Source organism: Oncorhynchus keta, chromosome 10, assembly GCF_023373465.1.
Source record: "Oncorhynchus keta strain PuntledgeMale-10-30-2019 chromosome 10, Oket_V2, whole genome shotgun sequence".
In the NCBI taxonomy this organism is placed as follows: domain Eukaryota; kingdom Metazoa; phylum Chordata; class Actinopteri; order Salmoniformes; family Salmonidae; genus Oncorhynchus; species Oncorhynchus keta.
This window is the reverse complement of record NC_068430.1, coordinates 567,501-594,396: the sequence shown is the minus strand read 5'-3', so window position 1 is coordinate 594,396 and position 26,896 is coordinate 567,501. Positions and strand designations below refer to the sequence as shown.

General features: G+C 42.1%; 1 protein-coding gene and 1 long non-coding RNA gene across 9 annotated transcripts in view; one reads left to right on the top strand and one right to left on the bottom strand.

Moving 5' to 3' along the window:
* Positions 1–207: 207 nt before the first annotated feature.
* LOC127932668 (uncharacterized) lies at positions 208–5,191 on the bottom strand. Of its 6 annotated transcripts, none has more exons than XR_008146318.1 (4): positions 5,154–5,191; positions 1,302–1,377; positions 1,187–1,223; positions 208–237 (listed from the first exon to the last, which is right to left on the bottom strand). It is a non-coding gene; the product is annotated as an uncharacterized LOC127932668 (long non-coding RNA). The 6 variants fall into 6 exon arrangements; XR_008146319.1 differs by lacking the exon at positions 1,187–1,223 and adding an exon at positions 545–581; XR_008146320.1 differs by lacking the exon at positions 1,187–1,223 and adding an exon at positions 395–431.
* Positions 5,192–11,413: 6,222 nt separating this feature from the next.
* LOC118379861 (extracellular matrix protein 2-like) overlaps positions 11,414–26,896 on the top strand; it is a 46,870-nt gene continuing 31,387 nt past the window's right edge. The window contains exons 1-2 of one of the 3 annotated variants that reach the window (XM_052526155.1): positions 11,432–11,601; positions 26,738–26,896. The exon at positions 26,738–26,896 is cut by the window's right edge and continues 244 nt beyond it. In XM_052526155.1, coding sequence (XP_052382115.1) covers positions 26,765–26,896 — 132 coding nt within the window. In that variant the 5' untranslated portion in view covers positions 11,432–11,601; positions 26,738–26,764. Of the gene's footprint in view, positions 11,602–12,401; positions 12,660–26,737 lie in introns of those variants that run through there. The other 2 variants (XM_052526156.1, XM_052526157.1) reach the window with 2 other exon arrangements.

The following is a 26,896-nucleotide window of genomic DNA, read 5'->3' as shown; positions in this document are numbered from 1 at the left end:
CTGTCTAGTAAGTAACTCTCTCTCTCTAACCCATAGCACTGTCTAGTCTAGTAAGTAACCTCTCTCTGTAACCCATTACACTGTCTAGTAAGTAACTCTCTCTCTAACCCATTACACTGTCTAGTAAGTAACCTCTCTCTCTAACCCATTACACTGTCTAGTAAGTAACCTCTCTAACCCATTACACTGTCTCTAACCTCTCTCTAACCCATTACACTGTCTAGTCTCGTAAGTAACCTCTCTCTCTCTAACCCATTACACTGTCTAGTAAGTAACCTCTCTCTCTCTAACCCATTACACTGTCTAGTAAGTAACCTCTCTCTCTAACCCATTACACTGTCTAGTCTAGTAAGTAACCTCTCTCTCTAACCCATTACACTGTCTAGTAAGTAACCTCTCTCTCTAACCCATTACACTGTCTAGTAAGTAACCTCTCTCTCTAACCCATTACACTGTCTAGTAAGTAACTCTCTCTCTAACCCATTACACTGTCTAGTCTAGTAAGTAACCTCTCTCTAACCCATTACACTGTCTAGTAAGTAACCTCTCTCTCTAACCCATTACACTGTCTAGTAAGTAACCTCTCTCTCTAACCCATTACACTGTCTAGTCTAGTAAGTAACCTCTCTCTAACCCATTACACTGTCTAGTAACCTCTCTCTAACCCATTACACTGTCTAGTAAGTAACTCTCTCTCTAACCCATTACACTGTCTAGTCTAGTAAGTAACCTCTCTCTCTAACCCATTACACTGTCTAGTCTAGTAAGTAACCTCTCTCTCTAACCCATTACACTGTCTAGTAACTCTCTCTCTCTAACCCATTACACTGTCTAGTAACCTCTCTCTCTCTCTAACCCATTACACTGTCTAGTAAGTAACCTCTCTCTAACCCATTACACTGTCTAGTAAGTAACCTCTCTCTCTAACCCATTACTGTCTAGTAAGTCTGTCTAGTAAGTAACTCTCTCTCTAACCCATTACACTGTCTAGTAAGTAACCTCTCTCTCTCTAACCCATTACACTGTCTAGTAAGTAACCTCTCTCTCTAACCCATTACACTGTCTAGTAAGTAACCTCTCTCTCTAACCCATTACACTGTCTAGTAAGTAACCTCTCTCTCTAACCCATTACACTGTCTAGTAAGTAACCTCTCTCTCTAACCCATTACACTGTCTAGTAAGTAACCTCTCTCTCTAACCCATTACACTGTCTAGTAAGTAACCTCTCTCTCTAACCCATTACACTGTCTAGTAAGTAACTCTCTCTCTAACCCATTACACTGTCTAGTCTAGTAAGTAACCTCTCTCTCTAACCCATTACACTGTCTAGTAAGTAACCTCTCTCTCTAACCCATTACACTGTCTAGTAAGTAACCTCTCTCTCTAACCCATTACACTGTCTAGTCTAGTAAGTAACCTCTCTCTAACCCATTACACTGTCTAGTCTAGTAAGTAACCTCTCTCTCTAACCCATTACACTGTCTAGTAAGTAACCTCTCTCTCTAACCCATTACACTGTCTAGTCTAGTAAGTAACTCTCTCTCTCTCTAACCCATTACACTGAGTCTAGTAAGTAACCTCTCTCTAACCCTCTCTCTAACCCATTACACTGTCTAGTAAGTAACCTCTCTCTAACCCATTACACACTAGTCTAGTAAGTAACTCTCTCTAACCCATTACACTAACCCATTAGTCTAGTAAGTAACCTCTCTCTCTAACCCATTACACTGTCTAGTCTAGTAAGTAACTCTCTCTCTAACCCATTACACTGTCTAGTCTAGTAAGTAACCTCTCTCTCTAACCCATTAAACTGTCTAGTAAGTAACCTCTCTCTCTCTCTCTAACCATTACACTGTCTAGTCTAGTAAGTAACCTCTCTCTCTAACCCATTACTCTGTCTAGTAAGTAACCTCTCTCTCTAACCCATTACACTGTCTAGTAAGTATCCTCTCTCTAACCCATAGCACAGTCTAGTAAGTAACCTCTCTCTCTAACCCATTAAACTGTCTAGTAAGTAACCTCTCTCTCTCTAACCCATTACACTGTCTAGTAAGTATCCTCTCTCTAACCCATAGCACAGTCTAGTAAGTAACCTCTCTCTCTAACCCATTACACTGTCTAGTAAGTAACCTCTCTCTAACCCATTACACTGTCTAGTAAGTAACCTCTCTCTAACCCATTACACTGTCTAGTAAGTAACCTCTCTCTAACCCATAGCACTGTCTAGTAAGTAACCTCTCTCTAACCCATTAGCACTGTCTAGTAAGTAACCTCTCTCTAACCCATTACACTGTCTAGTAACCTCTCTCTCTAACCCATTACACTGTCTAGTAAGTAACCTCTCTCTCTCTAACCCATTACACTGTCTAGTAAGTAACTCTCTCTCTAACCCATTACACTGTCTAGTAAGTAACCCTCTCTCTAACCCATTACACTGTCTAGTAAGTAATCCTCTCTCTCTCTAACCCATTACTCTGTCTAGTAAGTAACCTCTCTCTAAACCATTACACTGTCTAGTAAGTAACCTCTCTCTCTAACCCATTACTCTGTCTAGTAAGTAACCTCTCTCTAACCCATTACACTGTCTAGTAAGTAACCTCTCTCTCTAACCCCACTGTCTTGTCTAGTAAGTTTTCTCTCTCTAAACCATTACACTGTCTAAGTAACCTCTCTCTCTCTCTACTGTCTAGTAAGTAACCTCTCTCTCTAACCCATACAGTCTAGTAAGTAACTGTAACCCTAGCACTGTCTAGTAAGTAAGTAACCTCTCTCTAACCCATAGCACTGTCTAGTAAGTAACCTCTCTCTAACCCAGTAGCACTGTCTAGTAAGTAACCTCTCTCTAACCCATTACACTGTCTTGTAACCTCTCTCTCTAACCCATTAAACTGTCTAGTAAGTAACCTCTCTCTCTCTAACCCATTACACTGTCTAGTAAGTATCCTCTCTCTAACCCATAGCACAGTCTAGTAAGTAACCTCTCTCTCTAACCCATTACACTGTCTAGTAAGTAACCTCTCTCTAACCCATTACACTGTCTAGTAAGTAACCTCTCTCTAACCCATTACACTGTCTAGTAAGTAACCTCTCTCTCTCTAACCCATTACACTGTCTAGTAAGTAACCTCTCTCTCTCTCTAACCCATTACACTGTCTAGTAAGTAACCTCTCTCTCTAACCCATTACACTGTCTAGTCTAGTAAGTAACCTCTCTCTAACCCATTACACTGTCTAGTTAGTAACTCTCTCTCTAACCCATTACACTGTCTAGTTAGTAACTCTCTCTCTAACCCATTACACTGTCTAGTTAGTAACCTCTCTCTCTAACCCATTACACTGTCTAGTTAGTAACTCTCTCTCTCTAACCCATTACACTGTCTAGTAAGTAACCTCTCTCTAACCCATTACACTGTCTAGTAAGTAACCTCTCTCTAACCCATTACACTGTCTAGTAAGTAACCTCTCTCTCTAACCCATTACACTGTCTAGTTAGTAACTCTCTCTCTCTAACCCATTACACTGTCTAGTTAGTAACCATTACACTCTCTCTCTAACCCATTACACTGTCTAGTTAGTAACCTCTCTCTCTAACCCATTACACTGTCTAGTTAGTAACCTCTCTCTCTAACCCATTACACTGTCTAGTAAGTAACCTCTCTCTAACCCATTACACTGTCTAGTAAGTAACCTCTCTCTAACCCATTACACTGTCTAGTTAGTAACCTCTCTCTCTAACCCATTACACTGTCTAGTTAGTAACTCTCTCTCTAACCCATTACACTGTCTAGTTAGTAACCTCTCTCTCTAACCCATTACACTGTCTAGTTAGTAACCTCTCTCTCTAACCCATTACACTGTCTAGTTAGTAACCTCTCTCTCTAACCCATTACACTGTCTAGTAGTAAGTAACCTCTCTCTCTCTCTAGTAAGTCTCTCTCTCTAACCCATTACACTGTCTAGTCTAGTAAGTAACCTCTCTCTCTAACCCATTACACTGTCTAGTTAGTAACCTCTCTCTCTAACCCATTACACTGTCTTGTATCCTCTCTCTCTCTAACCCATTACACTGTCTAGTATGAAAATTAACCTCTCTCTCTAACGCATTACACTGTCTAGTAAGTAACTCTCTCTCTCTAGTAACCTCTCTCTAACCCATTACACTGTCTAGTAACCTCTCTCTCTAACCCATTACACTGTCTAGTAACCTCTCTCTCTAACCCATTACACTGTCTAGTAAGTAACTCTCTCTCTAACCCATTACACTGTCTAGTCTAGTAAGTAACCTCTCTCTCTAACCCATTACACTGTCTAGTCTAGTAAGTAACCTCTCTCTCTAACCCATTACACTGTCTAGTCTAGTAAGTAACCTCTCTCTCTAACCCATTACACTGTCTAGTCTAGTAAGTAACCTCTCTCTCTCTAACCCATTACACTGTCTAGTAAGTAACCTCTCTCTCTAACCCATTACACTGTCTAGTAACCTCTCTCTCTCTCTAACCATTACACTGTCTTGTAACCTCTCTCTCTCTCTAACCCATTACACTGTCTAGTCTAGTAAGTAACCTCTCTCTCTAACCCATTACACTGTCTAGTAAGTAACCTCTCTCTCTCTAACCATTACACTGTCTTGTAACCTCTCTCTCTCTAACCCATTACACTGTCTAGTAATCTCTCTCTCTAACCCATTACACTGTCTAGTAATCTCTCTAACCCTCTCTAACCCATTACACTGTCTAGTAAGTAACCTCTCTCTCTAACCCATTACACTGTCTAGTTAGTAATCTCGCTCTCTAACCCATTACACTGTCTAGTAAGTAACCTCTCTCTCTAACCCATTACACTGTCTAGTAAGTAACCTCTCTCTCTAACCCATTACACTGTCTAGTAAGTAACCTCTCTCTCTAACCCATTACACTGTCTAGTAAGTAACCTCTCTCTCTAACCCATTACTCTGTCTAGTAAGTAACCTCTCTCTCTAACCCATTACACTGTCTAGTAAGTAACCTCTCTCTCTCTAACCCATTACACTGTCTAGTAAGTAACCTCTCTCTAACCCATTACACTGTCTAGTAAGTATCCTCTCTCTAACCCATTACACTGTCTAGTAAAGTAACCTCTCTCTAACCCATAGCACTGTCTAGTCTAGTAAGTAACCTCTCTCTAACCCATAGCACTGTCTAGTCTAGTAAGTAACACACTCTCTCTAACCCATTACTCTGTCTAGTAAGTAACCTCTCTCTCTCTCTAACCCATTACACTGTCTAGTAAGTAACCTCTCTCTAACCCATTACACGGTCTAGTTTAGTAAGTAACACTCTCTCTCTAACCCATAGCACTGTCTAGTAAGTAACCTCTCTCTCTAACCCATTACACTGTCTAGTTTAGTAAGTAACCTCTCTCTCTAACCCATTACACGGTCTAGTTTAGTAAGTAACACTCTCTCTCTAACCCATTACACGGTCTAGTTTAGTAAGTAACACTCTCTCTCTCTAACCCATAGCACTGTCTAGTAAGTAACCTCTCTCTCTAACCCATTACACGGTCTAGTTTAGTAAGTAACCTCTCTCTCTAACCCATTACACTGTCTAGTCTAGTAAGTAACCTCTCTCTGTAACCCATTACACGGTATAGTTTAGTAAGTAACTCTCTCTCTCTCTAACCCATTACACTGTCTAGTAAGTAACTCTCTCTCTAACCCATTACACTGTCTAGTCTAGTAAGTAACCTCTCTCTCTAACCCATTACACTGTCTAGTCTAGTAAGTAACCTCTCTCTCTAACCCATTACACTGTCTAGTTTAGTAAGTAACCTCTCTCTCTAACCCATTACACTGTCTAGTTTAGTAAGTAACTCTCTCTCTCTAACCCATTACACTGTCTAGTAAGTAACCTCTCTCTCTAACCCATTACACTGTCTAGTCTAGTAAGTAACCTCTCTCTCTAACCCATTACACTGTCTAGTCTAGTAAGTAACTCTCTCTCTCTCTAACCCATTACACTGTCTAGTCTAGTAAGTAACCTCTCTCTCTAACCCATTACACTGTCTAGTAAGTAACCTCTCTCTCTCTAACCCATTACACTGTCTTGTAACCTCTCTCTCTCTCTAACCCATTACACTGTCTAGTCTAGTAAGTAACCTCTCTCTCTCTCTAACCCATTACACTGTCTAGTCTAGTAAGTAACCTCTCTCTCTCTCTCTAACCCATTACACTGTCTAGTCTAGTAAGTAACTCTCTCTCTCTAACCCATTACACGGTCTAGTTTAGTAAGTAACACTCTCTAACCCTCTGTCTCTAACCCATTACACTGTCTAGTTTAGTAAGTAACTCTCTCTCTAACCCATTACACTGTCTAGTTTAGTAAGTAACACTCTCTCTCTCTAAACCCATTACACTGTCTAGTAAGTAACCTCTCTCTCTAACCCATTACACTGTCTAGTAAGTAACCTCTCTCTTTAACCCATTACACTGTCTAGTAAGTAACCTCTCTCTAACCCATTACACGGTCTAGTTTAGTAAGTAACCTCTCTCTCTAACCCATTAAACTGTCTAGTAAGTAACCTCTCTCTAACCCATTACACGGTCTAGTTTAGTAAGTAACACTCTCTCTCTAAACCCATTACACTGTCTAGTTTAGTAAGTAACCTCTCTCTAACCCATTACACTGTCTAGTTTAGTAAGTAACACTCTCTCTCTCTAACCCATTACACGGTCTAGTTTAGTAAGTAACACTCTCTCTCTAAACCCATTACACTGTCTAGTTTAGTAAGTAACCTCTCTCTCTCTAAACCCATTACACTGTCTAGTTTAGTAAGTAACCTCTCTCTCTCTAACCCATTACACGGTCTAGTTTAGTAAGTAACTCTGTCTCTCTCTCTAAACCCATTACACTGTCTAGTTTAGTAAGTAACCTCTCTCTCTAACCCCATTACACACTGTCTAGTTTAGTAAGTAACACTCTCTCTCTCTAAACCCATTACACTGTCTAGTTTAGTAAGTAACTCTCTCTAACCCTCTCTCTAAACCCATTACACGGTCTAGTTTAGTAAGTAACCTCTCTCTCTCAACCCATTACACGGTCTAGTTTAGTAAGTAACACTCTCTCTCTCTAAACCCATTACACTGTCTAGTAAGTAACCTCTCTCTAACCCATTACACTGTCTAGTTTAGTAAGTAACACTCTCTCTCTCTCTCTAACCCATTAAACTGTCTAGTAAGTAACCTAACCCTCTAGTCTAACCCATTACACGGTCTAGTTTAGTAAGTAACACTCTCTCTCTAAACCCATTACACTGTCTAGTTTAGTAAGTAACCTCTCTCTCTCTAAACCCATTACACGGTCTAGTTTAGTAAGTAACCTCTCTCTCTCTAACCCATTACACGGTCTAGTTTAGTAAGTAACCTCTCTCTCTAACCCATTACACTGTCTAGTTTAGTAAGTAACACTCTCTCTCTCTCTAACCCATTACACTGTCTAGTTTAGTAAGTAACACTCTCTCTCTCTCTAACCCATTACACTGTCTAGTTTAGTAAGTAACACTCTCTCTAGTAAACCTAACCCATTACACTCTAACCCTCTCTAACCCATTACACGGTCTAGTTTAGTAAGTAACACTCTCTCTCTCTCTAACCCATTACACGGTCTAGTTTAGTAAGTAACACTCTCTCTCTCTAACCCATTACACTGTCTAGTTTAGTAAGTAACCTCTCTCTAACCCATTACACTGTCTAGTTTAGTAAGTAACCTCTCTCTCTCTAACCCATTACACTGTCTAGTTTAGTAAGTAACACTCTCTCTCTTAACCCATTACACTGTCTAGTTTAGTAAGTAACCTCTCTCTCTCTAAACCCATTACACTGTCTAGTTTAGTAAGTAACCTCTCTCTCTCTAACCCATTACACGGTCTAGTTTAGTAAGTAACCTCTCTCTCTCTAACCCATTACACGGTCTAGTTTAGTAAGTAACCTCTCTCTAACCCATTACACTGTCTAGTTTAGTAAGTAACACTCTCTCTCTCTCTCTAACCTATAGCACTGTCTAGTAAGTAACCTCTCTCTCTAACCCATTACACTGTCTAGTTTAGTAAGTAACACTCTCTCTCTCTCTAACCCATTACACTGTCTAGTTTAGTAAGTAACTCTCTCTCTCTCTCTCTCTAACCCATTACACTGTCTAGTTTAGTAAGTAACACTCTCTCTCTCTCTAACCCATTACACGGTCTAGTTTAGTAAGTAACACTCTCTCTCTCTAAACCCATTACACGGTCTAGTTTAGTAAGTAACCTCTCTCTCTCTAACCCATTACACGGTCTAGTTTAGTAAGTAACTCTCTCTCTCTAACCCATTACACGGTCTAGTTTAGTAAGTAACACTCTCTCTCTCTCTAAACCCATTACACGGTCTAGTTTAGTCTAGTAACCTCTCTCTCTCTAAACCCATTACACGGTCTAGTTTAGTAAGTAACCTCTCTCTCTCTAACCCATTACACTGTCTAGTTTAGTAAGTAACACTCTCTCTCTCTCTAACCCATTACACTGTCTAGTTTAGTAAGTAACACTCTCTCTCTCTCTAACCCATTACACTGTCTAGTTTAGTAAGTAACACTCTCTCTCTCTAAACCCATTACACTGTCTAGTTTAGTAAGTAACACTCTCTCTCTCTCTAACCCATTACACGGTCTAGTTTAGTAAGTAACACTCTCTCTCTCTCTAAACCCATTACACTGTCTAGTTTAGTAAGTAACACTAGTCTCTCTCTCTCTCTAACCCATTACACTGTCTAGTTTAGTAAGTAACACTCTCTCTCTCTCTAACCCATTACACGGTCTAGTTTAGTAAGTAAACTCTCTCTCTAAACCCATTACACGGTCTAGTTTAGTAAGTAACACTCTCTCTCTCTCTCTAACCCATTACACGGTCTAGTTTAGTAAGTAACACTCTCTCTCTCTCTAAACCCATTACACGGTCTAGTTTAGTAAGTAACTCTCTCTCTCTCTAACCCATTACACTGTCTAGTTTAGTAAGTAACACTACACTCTCTCTCTCTAAACCCATTACACGTCTAGTTTAGTAAGTAACACTCTCTCACTCTCTAACCCATTACACTGTCTAGTTTAGTAAGTAACACTCTCTCTCTCTCTCTCTAACCCATTACACTGTCTAGTTTAGTAAGTAACTCTCTCTCTCTCTAACCCATTACACGGTCTAGTTTAGTAAGTAACACTCTCTCTCTCTCTCTCTCTAACCCATTACACTGTCTAGTTTAGTAAGTAACACTCTCTCTCTCTCTCTCTAACCCATTACACTGTCTAGTTTAGTAAGTAACACTCTCTCTCTCTCTAAACCCATTACACTGTCTAGTTTAGTAAGTAACACTCTCTCTCTCTCTAACCCATTACACTGTCTAGTTTAGTAAGTAACCTCTCTCTCTCTCTCTAACCCATTACACTGTCTAGTTTAGTAAGTAACCTCTCTCTAACCCATTACACTGTCTAGTTTAGTAAGTAACCTCTCTCTCTCTAACCCATTACACGGTCTAGTTTAGTAAGTAACCTCTCTCTAACCCATTACACTGTCTAGTTTAGTAAGTAACCTCTCTCTCTCTCTAACCCATTACACGGTCTAGTTTAGTAAGTAACCTCTCTCTAACCCATTACACGGTCTAGTTTAGTAAGTAACCTCTCTCTAACCCATTACACTGTCTAGTTTAGTAAGTAACTCTCTCTCTCTAAACCCATTACACGGTCTAGTTTAGTAAGTAACCTCTCTCTCTAAACCCATTACACGGTCTAGTTTAGTAAGTAACCTCTCTCTCTCTAAACCCATTACACTGTCTAGTTTAGTAAGTAACACTCTCTCTCTCTAACCCATTACACGGTCTAGTTTAGTAAGTAACCTCTCTCTCTCTCTAACCCATTACACTGTCTAGTTTAGTAAGTAACACTCTCTCTCTCTAACCCATTACACTGTCTAGTTTAGTAAGTAACACTCTCTCTCTCTCTAAACCCATTACACTGTCTAGTTTAGTAAGTAACACTCTCTCTCTCTCTCTAACCCATTACACTGTCTAGTTTAGTAAGTAACACTCTCTCTCTCTCTAAACCCATTACACGGTCTAGTTTAGTAAGTAACACTCTCTCTCTCTAAACCCATTACACGGTCTAGTTTAGTAAGTAACACTCTCTCTCTCTCTAACCCATTACACGGTCTAGTTTAGTAAGTAACACTCTCTCTCTCTCTCTAACCCATTACACTGTCTAGTTTAGTAAGTAACACTCTCTCTCTCTCTCTAAACCCATTACACGGTCTAGTTTAGTAAGTAACACTCTCTCTCTCTCTAACCCATTACACTGTCTAGTTTAGTAAGTAACACTCTCTCTCTCTCTAAACCCATTACACTGTCTAGTTTAGTAAGTAACCTCTCTCTCTCTAACCCATTACACGGTCTAGTTTAGTAAGTAACACTCTCTCTCTCTCTAACCCATTACACTGTCTAGTTTAGTAAGTAACACTCTCTCTCTCTCTAACCCATTACACTGTCTAGTTTAGTAAGTAACACTCTCTCTCTCTCTAACCCATTACACTGTCTAGTTTAGTAAGTAACACTCTCTCTCTCTCTAACCCATTACACGGTCTAGTTTAGTAAGTAACCTCTCTCTCTAACCCATTACACTGTCTAGTTTAGTAAGTAACACTCTCTCTCTCTAAACCCATTACACGGTCTAGTTTAGTAAGTAACACTCTCTCTCTCTCTAACCCATTACACGGTCTAGTTTAGTAAGTAACCTCTCTCTCTCTCTAACCCATTACACGGTCTAGTTTAGTAAGTAACCTCTCTCTAACCCATTACACTGTCTAGTTTAGTAAGTAACACTCTCTCTCTCTCTAAACCCATTACACGGTCTAGTTTAGTAAGTAACCACTCTCTAAACCCATTACACTGTCTAGTTTAGTAAGTAACACTCTCTCTCTCTCTCTAAACCCATTACACTGTCTAGTTTAGTAAGTAACACTCTCTCTCTCTCTCTCTAACCCATTACACTGTCTAGTTTAGTAAGTAACACTCTCTCTCTCTCTAACCCATTACACTGTCTAGTTTAGTAAGTAACACTCTCTCTCTCTCTAAACCCATTACACTGTCTAGTTTAGTAAGTAACACTCTCTCTCTCTCTAACCCATTACACTGTCTAGTTTAGTAAGTAACACTCTCTCTCTCTCTAAACCCATTACACGGTCTAGTTTAGTAAGTAACCTCTCTCTCTAAACCCATTACACGGTCTAGTTTAGTAAGTAACCTCTCTCTCTCTAAACCCATTACACTGTCTAGTTTAGTAAGTAACACTCTCTCTCTCTCTAAACCCATTACACGGTCTTGTAACCTCTCCCTGTGTTTAGCTTTCTGACTGCGGCTAGGCTAGCCTTGGCGTCCCCAGACCTCTTTGAGCGGAGCGTAGCAGAGCAGGCTCCTCTCACTCTCTGTCTCTCCATCTGTTTTAAAACTTCTATCTGCCTGGCAGAGTAGAGCACACTGTCCTACATCTGTCTTGGGAGAGGGAATAAATGACTTGGCCCTGCACCGTACAGACAGCCTGCCTGATAACCTCCGGTAAAGTATACTGGGTTGTCTCACTTTTATTTCGCTTTCTGGCCGTCGCTAGTCATTAAGTTTACTGTGTTGGAGTGTTGATACGGCTGCAGTGAGGGGTGTGTTCTGCATTGTGAGGCTTGTATTGATCCTTGTCCTGTCTGGAGCATGTATTCTGTTTTCATGTAAGCGATGAGCATCAACTTTTAGTTCACTGCAATGTTAGTTAAACAGCTTTTAAACAGTCACTTCCTGTGTCTTGCTGGTTAATCAAAGAACTTCAAGTCTTTTTCCTTCTGATGTTGTCAACAAATCCTGTCAGCATTACATCATATCCAACTATTTCGTAAGACTTCAAAAAAAAAACGGATTTACTTGTTTAAGTTAAAATAGTTGTTACAGCCTTGAAAAAGACTGTTCCAGAGGCAAACTATCGTGGGTTTCATTATTACAGTCTAAAAATGGCCTCATTCAGTGTCTCATCCTCTCCTCTAGGTTAGTTTTTATTTCAGTCAGCTCTGTATTCCTCCCCCACTCCCTCCCTCCCTCCCTCCCCTGTTTGTTTCGAGTTCCTTCCTCCATGTGAGCCTAGTCATCCAGAGGGTCACGTTAATCACAATGTTTTCCTCTCTTTCCCCTCCTCTCTTCTCTCTCTTTCCCCTCCTCTCTTCTCTCTTTCCAGTCCTTTCTTCTCCCTCTTTCCCCTCCTCTCTTCTCCCCTCTGAGTGGATGGAGGGAGGGTTTGTGTCCCAAAGGGCACTTTATTCCCTTCAAAAGTAGTACACTATATTGGGAATATGGTGGCATTTTGGACAAAGAAGGGGTTTTAATGCTTCAATTCCAGGGACTATTTATGACTAAACACTGAGTTAACAGTACTGGCATTCTGTGGAAGGATGGTCTCCTGGGAAGGTTGAGGAAACAGTTGAGATATCCCAGGATCTGTTTACAATATAAACTAGTTTGGAGTAAATAAAACCCAATCCTCTACAGGACTGATTCTCCTCTGCGCTAAAGCTCAACACACTGCTTTTTGGCAGAGACCACTGCTTCATTGAGGCAGGAGCTGACGAAATCAAGTATGTTAAACAGCTGAAACCATTCTGCTTGTTCAAGGAATACAGGTCTTTGTTTTCTCTAGAAGTTGTTTTCCGATGCAAAATAATTGTAGGTCCTGTATTAACTAACAGCTGTTGTCTAGGTGACAGGATGGATGTAGATCCTGTATTAACTAACAGCTGTTGTCTAGGTGACAGGATGGATGTAGATCCTGTATTAACTAACAGCTGTTGTCTAGGTGACAGGATGGATGTAGATCCTGTATTAGCTAACAGCTGTTGTCTAGGTGACAGGATGGATGTAGATCCTGTATTAACTAACAGCTGTTGTCTAGGTGACAGGATGGATGTAGATCTGTATTAACAGCTGTTGTCTAGGTGACAGGATGGATGTAGATCCTGTATTAACAGCTGTTGTCTAGGTGACAGGATGGATGTAGATCTGTATTAACAGCTGTTGTCTAGGTGACAGGATGGATGTAGATCCTGTATTAACAGCTGTTGTCTAGGTGACAGGATGGATGTAGATCCTGTATTAGCTAACAGCTGTTGTCTAGGTGACAGGATGGATGTAGATCCTGTATTAACTAACAGCTGTTGTCTAGGTGACAGGATGGATGTAGATCCTGTATTAACTAACAGCTGTTGTCTAGGTGACAGGATGGATGTAGATCCTGTATTAACTAACAGCTGTTGTCTAGGTGACAGGATGGATGTAGATCCTGTATTAACTAACAGCTGTTGTCTAGGTGACAGGATGGATGTAGATCCTGTATTAACTAACAGCTGTTGTCTAGGTGACAGGATGGATGTAGATCCTGTATTAGCTAACAGCTGTTGTCTAGGTGACAGGATGGATGTAGATCCTGTATTAGCTAACAGCTGTTGTCTAGGTGACAGGATGGATGTAGATCCTGTATTAACTAACAGCTGTTGTCTAGGTGACAGGATGGATGTAGATCCTGTATTAGCTAACAGCTGTTGTCTAGGTGACAGGATGGATGTAGATCTGTATTAACAGCTGTTGTCTAGGTGACAGGATGGATGTAGATCTGTATTAACAGCTGTTGTCTAGGTGACAGGATGGATGTAGATCTGTATTAACAGCTGTTGTCTAGGTGACAGGATGGATGTAGATCTGTATTAACAGCTGTTGTCTAGGTGACAGGATGGATGTAGATCTGTATTAACAGCTGTTGTCTAGGTGACAGGATGGATGTAGATCTGTATTAACAGCTGTTGTCTAGGTGACAGGATGGATGTAGATCCTGTATTAACTAACAGCTGTTGTCTAGGTGACAGGATGGATGTAGATCTGTATTAACAGCTGTTGTCTAGGTGACAGGATGGATGTAGATCCTGTATTAACAGCTGTTGTCTAGGTGACAGGATGGATGTAGATCCTGTATTAACAGCTGTTGTCTAGGTGACAGGATGGATGTAGATCCTGTATTAACAGCTGTTGTCTAGGTGACAGGATGGACGTAGATCTGTATTAACAGCTGTTGTCTAGGTGACAGGATGGATGTAGATCTTTAACAGCTGTTGTCTAGGTGACAGGATGGATGTAGATCTGTATTAACAGCTGTTGTCTAGGTGACAGGATGGATGTAGATCTTTAACAGCTGTTGTCTAGGTGACAGGATGGATGTAGATCTGTATTAACAGCTGTTGTCTAGGTGACAGGATGGATGTAGATCTGTATTAACAGCTGTTGTCTAGGTGACAGGATGGATGTAGATCTGTATTAACAGCTGTTGTCTAGGTGACAGGATGGATGTAGATCTGTATTAACAGCTGTTGTCTAGGTGACAGGATGGATGTAGATCTGTATTAACAGCTGTTGTCTAGGTGACAGGATGGATGTAGATCTGTATTAACAGCTGTTGTCTAGGTGACAGGATGGATGTAGATCTGTATTAACAGCTGTTGTCTAGGTGACAGGATGGATGTAGATCTGTATTAACAGCTGTTGTCTAGGTGACAGGATGGATGTAGATCTGTATTAACAGCTGTTGTCTAGGTGACAGGATGGATGTAGATCTGTATTAACAGCTGTTGTCTAGGTGACAGGATGGATGTAGATCTGTATTAACAGCTGTTGTCTAGGTGACAGGGTGGATGTAGATCTTTAACAGCTGTTGTCTAGGTGACAGGATGGATGTAGATCTGTATTAACAGCTGTTGTCTAGGTGACAGGATGGATGTAGATCCTGTATTAACAGCTGTTGTCTAGGTGACAGGATGGATGTAGATCTGTATTAACAGCTGTTGTCTAGGTGACAGGATGGATGTAGATCTGTATTAACAGCTGTTGTCTAGGTGACAGGATGGATGTAGATCTGTATTAACAGCTGTTGTCTAGGTGACAGGATGGATGTAGATCTGTATTAACAGCTGTTGTCTAGGTGACAGGATGGATGTAGATCCTGTATTAACTAACAGCTGTTGTCTAGGTGACAGGATGGATGTAGATCCTGTATTAACAGCTGTTGTCTAGGTGACAGGATGGGATGTAGATCCTGTATTAACAGCTGTTGTCTAGGTAACAGGATTGGATGTAGATCCTGTATTAACAGCTGTTGTCTAGGTGACAGGATGGATGTAGATCCTGTATTAGCTAACAGCTGTTGTCTAGGTGACAGGATGGATGTAGATCTGTATTAACAGCTGTTGTCTAGGTGACAGGATGGATGTAGATCCTGTATTAACAGCTGTTGTCTAGGTGACAGGATGGATGTAGATCCTGTATTAACAGCTGTTGTCTAGGTGACAGGATGGATGTAGATCTGTATTAACAGCTGTTGTCTAGGTGACAGGATGGATGTAGATCCTGTATTAACAGCTGTTGTCTAGGTGACAGGATGGATGTAGATCCTGTATTAACAGCTGTTGTCTAGGTGACAGGATGGATGTAGATCCTGTATTAACAGCTGTTGTCTAGGTGACAGGATGGATGTAGATCCTGTATTAACAGCTGTTGTCTAGGTGACAGGATGGATGTAGATCCTGTATTAACAGCTGTTGTCTAGGTGACAGGATGGATGTAGATCTGTATTAACAGCTGTTGTTTTGATACAGCAAGTTGATACTGTGAGATTTCAGAATGTTTAAAACCATGACTAGTTTTTATAGCAGTTTATATCTGTTCTTATGACTGATTTCCTGTTTAAGTTCTTACTCAACACTGTCAAGGCTTTGTATTCAACACTTTTATAAGCAATAAAATGTGCATCATTCTTCTTCTTCTACTCAGTGCTACAACAAGAGCTGCAGTAGACCTATATGCAAATAGGCCATTGCTACGCATGGATCTGTGCCATTTACTTTGAACTGGACTGTGTTTACAGCATGAGCGGTCATGAGTAGATAAGCTTATTTTGAGATCAAAACAAGAGGTACATCTAGCAATGTGTCCATATTTGTTCATATCCTTTGCTAGTTAGTGAGTTATTAGCCCAGTTATAGATCATTTGTAGTCAGCAATAGGGGAGTGATTGCTTCTTACAAGAGCACAAAACATGCTCTTGTAAAAGAAGAAAAAAGCAAGTGAGGTAAAAAGCTTTTTTTGTCTTAAAAGGGGCAGTGTTTTATTTTGAGACAGGCTTGAAGCTAAGTAGCCAATAGGCAGAGGGTAGCATCATTTGTCTGATCACAAAGATGTGATCAATACATGTTAATGATTTAATTCCTGTACTGTTTGTAACTATCCTGGTAGGTTGACTGAAAACCTGAATCAGGTTGCAGGTACTGGTTACAGTTTGAATGATTGATGAAAGTCAGTCAATATTTAAATCACCCAGAAAATATACTGCTCTGTTGATATCACATATATTATCAAGCATTTCACACATATTATCCAGATACTGACTGTTAACACTTGGTGGTCTATAGCAGCTTCCCACCAGAATGGGCTTTAGGTGAGGCAGATGAACCTGTAGCCATATTACTACAACAGTATTTAACATTATCCAGATACTGACTGTCTATAGCAGCTTCCCACCAGAATGGGCTTTAGGTGAGGCAGATGAACCTGTAGCCATATTACTTCAACAGTATTTAACATTATCCAGATACTGACTGTTAACACTTGGTGGTCTATAGCAGCTTCCCACCAGAATGGGCTTTAGGTGAGGCAGATGAACCTGTAGCCATATTACTTCAACAGTATTTAACATTATCCAGATACTGACTTGGTGGTCTATAGCAGTGTCCCACCAGAATGGGCTTTAGGTGAGGCAGATGAACCTGTAGCCATTATTACTACAACAGTATTTAACATTATCCAGATACTGACTGTCTATAGCAGCTTCCCACCAGAATGGGCTTTAGGTGAGGCAGATGAACCTGTAGCCATATTACTTCAACAGTATTTAACATTATCCAGATACTGACTGTTAGCACTTGGTGGTCTATAGCAGCTTCCCACCAGAATGGGCTTTAGGGGAGGCAGATGAACCTGTAGCCATATTACTTCAACAGTATTTAACATTATCCAGATACTGACTGTTAACACTTGGTGGTCTATAGCAGCTTCCCACCAGAATGGGCTTTAGGGGAGGCAGATGAACCTGTAGCCATATTACTACAACAGTATTTAACATTATCCAGATACTGACTGTTAGCACTTGGTGGTCTATAGCAGCTTCCCACCAGAATGGGCTTTAGGGGAGGCAGATGAACCTGTAGCCATATTACTACAACAGTATTTAACATTATCCAGATACTGACTGTTAGCACTTGGTGGTCTATAGCAGCTTCCCACCAGAATGGGCTTTAGGGGAGGCAGATGAACCTGTAGCCATATTACTTCAACAGTATTTAACATTATCCAGATACTGACTGTTAACACTTGGTGGTCTATAGCAGCTTCCCACCAGAATGGGCTTTAGGGGAGGCAGATGAACCTGTAGCCATATTACTTCAACAGTATTTAACATTATCCAGATACTGACTGTCTATAGCAGCTTCCCACCAGAATGGGCTTTAGGGGAGGCAGATGAACCTGTAGCCATATTACTTCAACAGTATTTAACATTATCCAGATACTGACTGTTAACACGTGGTGGTCTATAGCAGCTTCCCTCCAGAATGGGCTTTAGGTGAGGTAGATGAACCTGTAGCTATATGACTTCAACAGTATTTAACATTATCCAGATACTGACTGTTAGCACTTGGTGGTCTATAGCAGCTTCCCTCCAGAATGGGCTTTAGGTGAGGTAGATGAACCTGTAGCCATATTACTACAACAGTATTTAACATTATCCAGATACTGACTGTTAACACTTGGTGGTCTATAGCAGCTTCCCACCAGAATGGGCTTTAGGGAGGCAGATGAACCTGTAGCCATATTACTACAACAGTATTTAACATTATCCAGATACTGACTGTTAGCACTTGGTGGTCTATAGCAGCTTCCCACCAGAATGGGCTTTAGGGAGGCAGATGAACCTGTAGCCATATTACTTCAACAGTATTTAACATTATCCAGATACTGACTGTTAGCACTTGGTGGTCTATAGCAGCTTCCCACCAGAATGGGCTTTAGGTGAGGCAGATGAACCTGTAGCCATATTACTTCAACAGTATTTAACATTATCCAGATACTGACTGTTAGCACTTGGTGGTCTATAGCAGCTTCCCACCAGAATGGGCTTTAGGTGAGGCAGATGAACCTGTAGCCATATTACTTCAACAGTATTTAACATTATCCAGATACTGACTGTCTATAGCAGCTTCCCACCAGAATGGGCTTTAGGTGAGGCAGATGAACCTGTAGCCATATTACTTCAACAGTATTTAACATTATCCAGATACTGACTGTTAGCACTTGGTGGTCTATAGCAGCTTCCCACCAGAATGGGCTTTAGGGAGGCAGATGAACCTGTAGCCATATTACTTCAACAGTATTTAACATTATCCAGATACTGACTGTCTGGTCTATAGCAGCTTCCCACCAGGCTGGGCTTTAGGTGAGGCAGATGAACCTGTAGCCATATTACCTCAACAGTATTTAACATTATCCAGATACTGACTGTTAGCACTTGGTGGTCTATAGCAGCTTCCCACCAGAATGGGCTTTAGGGGAGGCAGATGAACCTGTAGACATATTACTTCAACAGTATTTAACATTATCCAGAGATGACTGTCTGTAGCAGCTTTACCAGAATGGGTTTGAATATAGATGAACCACCTCCATTGACTAGTTCTGTCTTTTCTTATCCAGATACTGACTACCAGTGTATCAGGTAGGTATTATCTAAGTGAGTTTCAGAGACAGAAGCAGCGTCCCACCAGAATGTCATCTGTTACAAGCAAGTTATTGACAGATGGACCGTGTTTCTCAGGCCATATGTTAATACAGTTATTTTTAACATTTTCCAGATACTGATTGTTTTTAATGCTTTACTGGTGGTCTTATAGTAGACTTCCCACCAGAATGGGCTTTAGTGCAGGGTGAGCAGATGAACCTGGTAGCCTATTACTTGCAACAGTATTTAACATTATCCAGATACTGACTGAGCACTTGGTGGTCTATAGCAGGATAACCAGAATGGGCATTTAGGGGAGGCAGATTTAATTGTGTCATATTAATCAACTAAGTCATTTAACATTTGATGCAGCATACTGACTCATTGTCACCAGAATGGGTAGGGATTAGATGAACCTGGTCTTGACTACAACAGTCATTGTTTAACGCAGCCTTATGTCCAGAGCCAAGATGATTCGGATGGACTCTGTCATTCCTGTGGAGTATCTTCTCTTTCCAGAAGGTCTCAAAGTTATCTAGAATATTGAGCCAGCAGAGCTACAGTATTTAACATTAGCCAGATACTGACTGTTAGCACTTGCTGGTCTTTAGCAGCTTCCCACCAGAATGGGCTTTAGGTGGCAGATGAATTGGCCATTTTCAACAGTATTTTAATTAAAATACTTCTTTTAAAATCCATTTTCAAATGTTCTATAGCTCCTGATGTCGTTTGACCCCACATGGACCAGAATGGGCTTTAGAGGCAGATGAATCTGTGGCCATATTACAGTCTCAACAGTATTTGATGTCCTGATACTGACTGTTAGCACAAGGTTTTGCCTTGGGAACCAGAATGGTTTTTCAGGTAGAGGCAATGAACCTGTTGATGTTAATACAACGGTATTTAGGCAGCCTCAGATCTGGTGAGGGTGGGAGCTCCGTGGATCTATACCCAGGTAGAAGCCACCGGAGAGGGAGACACAACCGAGGACCTGCCATAAAGACGCCATATTACCTCCGGACCCGATCTTGAACATGAGATCCCCTAATCTTTAAGAATGGGTTCTGAATATCCACCATTTTTTGCCTGTGTAAACTCCGGACCCACTGGAATTGGAGACAGTGAATTATAAGTGAAATAATCTGTCTGTAAACAATTGATGGAAAAATGACTTGCTGTTGGGCGAGAACAGACCAGTTTTAATGACTCCAACCTAAGTGTAAGAAAAGTATGTGTTAATGACTTAACCTCAGTGTATGTAAACTAGTTTTAATGACTCCAACCTAAGTGTATGTAAACTAGTTTTTGAAAGTCCACATTGTCCCGGAACAAAGCAAACGTAAACACAGCTCAGCGCGGTCCACATTGTCCCGGAACAAAGCAACGTAAACACAGCTCAGCGCGGTCCACATTGTCCCGGAACAAAGCAACGTAAACACAGCTCAGCGCGGTCCACATTGTCCCGGAACAAAGCAACGTAAACACAGCTCAGCGCGGTCCACATTGTCCCGGAACAAAGCAACGTAAACACAGCTCAGCGCGGTCCACATTGTCCCGGAACAAAGCAACGTAAACACAGCTCAGCGCGGTCCACATTGTCCCGGAACAAAGCAACGTAAACACAGCTCAGCGCGGTCCACATTGTCCCGGAACAAAGCAACGTAAACACAGCTCAGCGCGGTCCACATTGTCCCGGAACAAAGCAACGTAAACACAGCTCAGCGCGGTCCACATTGTCCCGGAACAAAGCAAAGTAAACACAGCTCAGCGCGGTCCACATTGTCCCGAACAAAGCAACGTAAACACAGCTCAGCGCGGTCCACATTGTCCCGGAACAAAGCAAAGTAAACACAGCTCAGCGCGGTCCACATTGTCCCGGAACAAAGCAAAGTAAACACAGCTGAGCGCGGTCCACATTGTCCCGGAACAAAGCAAAGTAAACACAGCTCAGCGCGGTCCACATTGTCCCGGAACAAAGCAAAGTAAACACAGCTCAGCGCGGTCCACATTGTCCCGGAACAAAGCAACGTAAACACAGCTCAGCGCGGTCCACATTGTCCCGGAACAAAGCAACGTAAACACAGCTCAGCGCGGTCCACATTGTCCCGGAACAAAGCAACGTAAACACAGCTCAGCGCGGTCCACATTGTCCCGGAACAAAGCAAAGTAAACACAGCTCAGCGCGGTCCACATTGTCCCGGAACAAAGCAACGTAAACACAGCTCAGCGCGGTCCACATTGTCCCGGAACAAAGCAAAGTAAACACAGCTCAGCGCGGTCCACATTGTCCCGGAACAAAGCAAAGTAAACACAGCTGAGCGCGGTCCACATTGTCCCGGAACAAAGCAAAGTAAACACAGCTGAGCGCGGTCCACATTGTCCCGGAACAAAGCAAAGTAAACACAGCTCAGCGCGGTCCACATTGTCCCGGAACAAAGCAAAGTAAACACAGCTCAGCGCGGTCCACATTGTCCCGGAACAAAGCAACGTAAAACATAGCTCAGCGCGGTCCACATTGTCCCGGAACAAAGCAACGTAAACACAGCTCAGCGCGGTCCACATTGTCCCGGAACAAAGCAACGTAAACACAGCTCAGCGCGGTCCACATTGTCCCGGAACAAAGCAACGTAAACACAGCTCAGCGCGGTCCACATTGTCCCGGAACAAAGCAAAGTAAACACAGCTCAGCGCGGTCCACATTGTCCCGGAACAAAGCAAAGTAAACACAGCTCAGCGCGGTCCACATTGTCCCGGAACAAAGCAACGTAAACACAGCTCAGCGCGGTCCACATTGTCCCGGAACAAAGCAACGTAAACACAGCTCAGCGCGGTCCACATTGTCCCGGAACAAAGCAAAGTAAACACAGCTCAGCGCGGTCCACATTGTCCCGGAACAAAGCAAAGTAAACACAGCTCAGCGCGGTCCACATTGTCCCGGAACAAAGCAACGTAAACACAGCTCAGCGCGGTCCACATTGTCCCGGAACAAAGCAACGTAAACACAGCTCAGCGCGGTCCACATTGTCCCGGAACAAAGCAAAGTAAACACAGCTCAGCGCGGTCCACATTGTCCCGGAACAAAGCAAAGTAAACACAGCTCAGCGCGGTCCACATTGTCCCGGAACAAAGCAAAGTAAACACAGCTCAGCGCGGTCCACATTGTCCCGGAACAAAGCAAAGTAAACACAGCTCAGCGCGGTCCACATTGTCCCGGAACAAAGCAAAGTAAACACAGCTCAGCGCGGTCCACATTGTCCCGGAACAAAGCAAAGTAAACACAGCTCCTGCAGCGCTGGAAACGTTCAATAGCGACCTCCATTTGAGTCCGGTGAGGCTAGCTGGGCTTTCACGTCTCTCCCCCTATGCTGAAACTGGCAGGATCCCGGGACACATAGCAGCGCTCACAGCAATTTAGGCCAACAGAGCTGCAGGATTCAAAATAAAATTAAAGTATAGGAAAACACTGTCTTTTAAACCGAGGTCTTTAGTTCAGGTTTCAGCATTCAACAACAACAAACATACGTCGTGCTTTGATGACGCGATTTCCCTCATTTTTATTTATTTTATTTCACCTTTATTTAACCAGGTAGGCTAGTTGAGAACACCTTTATTTAACCAGGTAGGCTAGTTGAGAACACCTTTATTTAACCAGGTAGGCTAGTTGAGAACACCTTTATTTAACCAGGTAGGCTAGTTGAGAACACCTTTATTTAACCAGGTAGGCTAGTTGAGAACACCTTTATTTAACCAGGTAGGCTAGTTGAGAACACCTTTATTTAACCAGGTAGGCTAGTTGAGAACACCTTTATTTAACCAGGTAGGCTAGTTGAGAACACCTTTATTTAACCAGGTAGGCTAGTTGAGAACACCTTTATTTAACCAGGTAGGCCAGTTGAGAACACCTTTATTTAACCAGGTAGGCTAGTTGAGAACACCTTTATTTAACCAGGTAGGCTAGTTGAGAACACCTTTATTTAACCAGGTAGGCTAGTTGAGAACACCTTTATTTAACCAGGTAGGCTAGTTGAGGACACCTTTATTTAACCAGGTAGGCTAGTTGAGGACACCTTTATTTAACCAGGTAGGCTAGTTGAGGACACCTTTATTTAACCAGGTAGGCTAGTTGAGGACACCTTTATTTAACCAGGTAGGCTAGTTGAGGACACCTTTATTTAACCAGGTAGGCTAGTTGAGGACACCTTTATTTAACCAGGTAGGCTAGTTGAGAACACCTTTATTTAACCAGGTAGGCTAGTTGAGAACACCTTTATTTAACCAGGTAGGCTAGTTGAGAACACCTTTATTTAACCAGGTAGGCTAGTTGAGAACACCTTTATTTAACCAGGTAGGCTAGTTGAGAACACCTTTATTTAACCAGGTAGGCTAGTTGAGAACACCTTTATTTAACCAGGTAGGCTAGTTGAGAACACCTTTATTTAACCAGGTAGGCTAGTTGAGAACACCTTTATTTAACCAGGTAGGCTAGTTGAGAACACCTTTATTTAACCAGGTAGGCTAGTTGAGAACACCTTTATTTAACCAGGTAGGCTAGTTGAGAACACCTTTATTTAACCAGGTAGGCTAGTTGAGAACACCTTTATTTAACCAGGTAGGCTAGTTGAGAACACCTTTATTTAACCAGGTAGGCTAGTTGAGAACACCTTTATTTAACCAGGTAGGCTAGTTGAGAACACCTTTATTTAACCAGGTAGGCTAGTTGAGAACACCTTTATTTAACCAGGTAGGCTAGTTGAGGACACCTTTATTTAACCAGGTAGGCTAGTTGAGGACACCTTTATTTAACCAGGTAGGCTAGTTGAGAACACCTTTATTTAACCAGGTAGGCTAGTTGAGGACACCTTTATTTAACCAGGTAGGCTAGTTGAGGACACCTTTATTTAACCAGGTAGGCTAGTTGAGAACACCTTTATTTAACCAGGTAGGCTAGTTGAGAACACCTTTATTTAACCAGGTAGGCTAGTTGAGGACACCTTTATTTAACCAGGTAGGCTAGTTGAGAACACCTTTATTTAACCAGGTAGGCTAGTTGAGGACACCTTTATTTAACCAGGTAGGCTAGTTGAGGACACCTTTATTTAACCAGGTAGGCCAGTTGAGGACACCTTTATTTAACCAGGTAGGCCAGTTGAGGACACCTTTATTTAACCAGGTAGGCCAGTTGAGGACACCTTTATTTAACCAGGTAGGCCAGTTGAGGACACCTTTATTTAACCAGGTAGGCCAGTTGAGAACACCGTTATTTAACCAGGTAGGCTAGTTGAGAACACCGTTATTTAACCAGGTAGGCTAGTTGAGAACACCGTTATTTAACCAGGTAGGCTAGTTGAGAACACCTTTATTTAACCAGGTAGGCTAGTTGAGAACACCTTTATTTAACCAGGTAGGCTAGTTGAGAACACCTTTATTTAACCAGGTAGGCTAGTTGAGAACACCTTTATTTAACCAGGTAGGCTAGTTGAGAACACCTTTATTTAACCAGGTAGGCTAGTTGAGAACACCTTTATTTAACCTGGTAGGCTAGTTGAGAACACCTTTATTTAACCAGGTAGGCTAGTTGAGAACACCTTTATTTAACCTGGTAGGCTAGTTGAGAACACCTTTATTTAACCAGGTAGGCTAGTTGAGAACAAGTTCTCATTTTCAACTGCGACCTGGACCAAGATGAAGCAACGCAGTGTGACACAAACAACACAGAGTTACACACGGAATAAACAAAACATACAGTCAATAACACAATAGAAAAGTCTATATACAGTGTGTGTAAATGAGGTGAGATTAGGGAGGTACGGCAATAAATAGGCTGTAGTGGCGAAATAATTACAATATAGCAATTAAACACTGGAGTGATAGATGTGCAGAGGAGCAAAAAATAATAGTATGGGGATGAGGTAGTTGGATGGGCTATTTACAGATGGGCTATTTACAGATGGGCTATTTACAGATGGGCTATTTACAGATGGGCTATTTACAGATGGGCTATTTACAGATGGGCTGTTTACAGATGGGCTGTGTACAGATGGGCTGTGTACAGATGGGCTGTGTACAGATGGGCTGTTTACAGATGGGCTGTGTACAGATGGGCTGTGTACAGATGGGCTGTGTACAGATGGGCTGTGTACAGATGGGCTGTGTACAGATGGGCTGTGTACAGATGGGCTGTGTACAGATGGGCTGTGTACAGATGGGCTGTGTACAGGTGGGCTATTTACAGATGGGCTGTGTACAGGTAGGCTATTTACAGATGGGCTATGTACAGGTGCAGTGATCGGTAAGCAGCTCTGACAGCTAATCCTTAAATTTAGTGAAGGAGATATAAGACACCACCTTCAGTGATTTTTGCAGTGAAATATACCTGATGGAGCGCGTGCTATGGGTGGGTGTTGGTATGGTGACCAGTGAAATATACCTGATGGAGCGCGTGCTATGGGTGGGTGTTGGTATGGTGACCAGTGAAATATACCTGATGGAGCGCGTGCTATGGGTGGGTGTTGGTATGGTGACCAGTGAAATATACCTGATGGAGCGCGTGCTATGGGTGGGTGTTGGTATGGTGACCAGTGAGATATACCTGATGGAGCGCGTGCTATGGGTGGGTGTTGGTATGGTGACCAGTGAAATATACCTGATGGAGCGCGTGCTATGGGTGGGTGTTGGTATGGTGACCAGTGAGATATACCTGATGGAGCGCATGCTATGGGTGGGTGTTGGTATGGTGACCAGTGAAATATACCTGATGGAGCGCGTGCTATGGGTGGGTGCTGCTATGGTGACCAGTGAAATATACCTGATGGAGCTTGTGCTATGTGTGGGTGTTGGTATGGTGACCAGTGAGATATACCTGATGGAGCTTGTGCTACGGGTGGATGCTGCTATGGTGACCAGTGAGCCAAGGCAGGGCTTTACCTAGAAAATACTTATAGATGACCTGGAGCCAGTGGATTTGGCAATGAATATGAAGCGAGGGCCAAGCCCACGAGGGCGTGCAGGTCGCAGTGGTGGGTAGTTTATGGGGCTTTGGTGATGAAACAGATGGCACTGGGACAGACTGCATCCAATTTGTTGAGTAGGCCAGTTCAGAACAAGTTTTCACTTACAACTGCGACCTGGCCAAGATAAATCTGCAGACTAAGTCAAGGATCGGTAGGATAGTCCATTTTACGAGGGTATGTTTGGCAGCATGAGTGAAGGAGGCTTTGTTGCGATATAGATTAGATATATTAGATATATATATTTAATTTTGGATTGGAGATGCTTAATGTGAGTCTGGAAGGAGAGTTTACAGTCTAACCAGACACCCAGGTATTTGTAGTTGTCCACGTATTCTACTGTCTGTCTGACTGGGACTAGAGACCAGAGGCTTGTTATTATGTAGGTATAGCATGTGGAAACGGCACACAATTTGGAAAAATGGTTCCCTATGTAGTGCACTACTTTTGACCAGATTCCTATGGGGGGAATAGGACTATATAAGGAATTAGGGTGCCATTTGTTACGCAATCTCCCACAGCTCTCTATATCAGCTTTACAGGCATCTAAACCCCTCGATCCGATGTGTTAACCACAGCCATGAAGCTGTAATTGATGAACTGTTTTATGAGGTCTTCCTATTGGAAGATGTTGTTGCCTGTTTTCCCCAGAGTAGGATAGAAAACAACACTGGAATCAGACTATTCTTTAGGGATACCATGGTGCCTTTGTGTCTTCATAAGATTATTATTATATACATTTTTTAAATCACATCTTGTCATTGGAATTAATTGACAATGCATGCTGGGATAAAACAATTTCCAATAAAGTAATACTCTACTCTCTCTCTCTACTCTACAGACTAGCCTGACTTTCTCCTGAGCCTCTATGGAGCGCTGGGTTCTCTTCTCTCTATTGCTCCTGGTCTACCTGTATTTGGAGGTGTCTGGAGCTGAAGCTGGGGCCCAGGACCAGAGAGTGCTGGCTGGCCAGGGGAGGAGGAGGAGGAGAGGGCCAGGG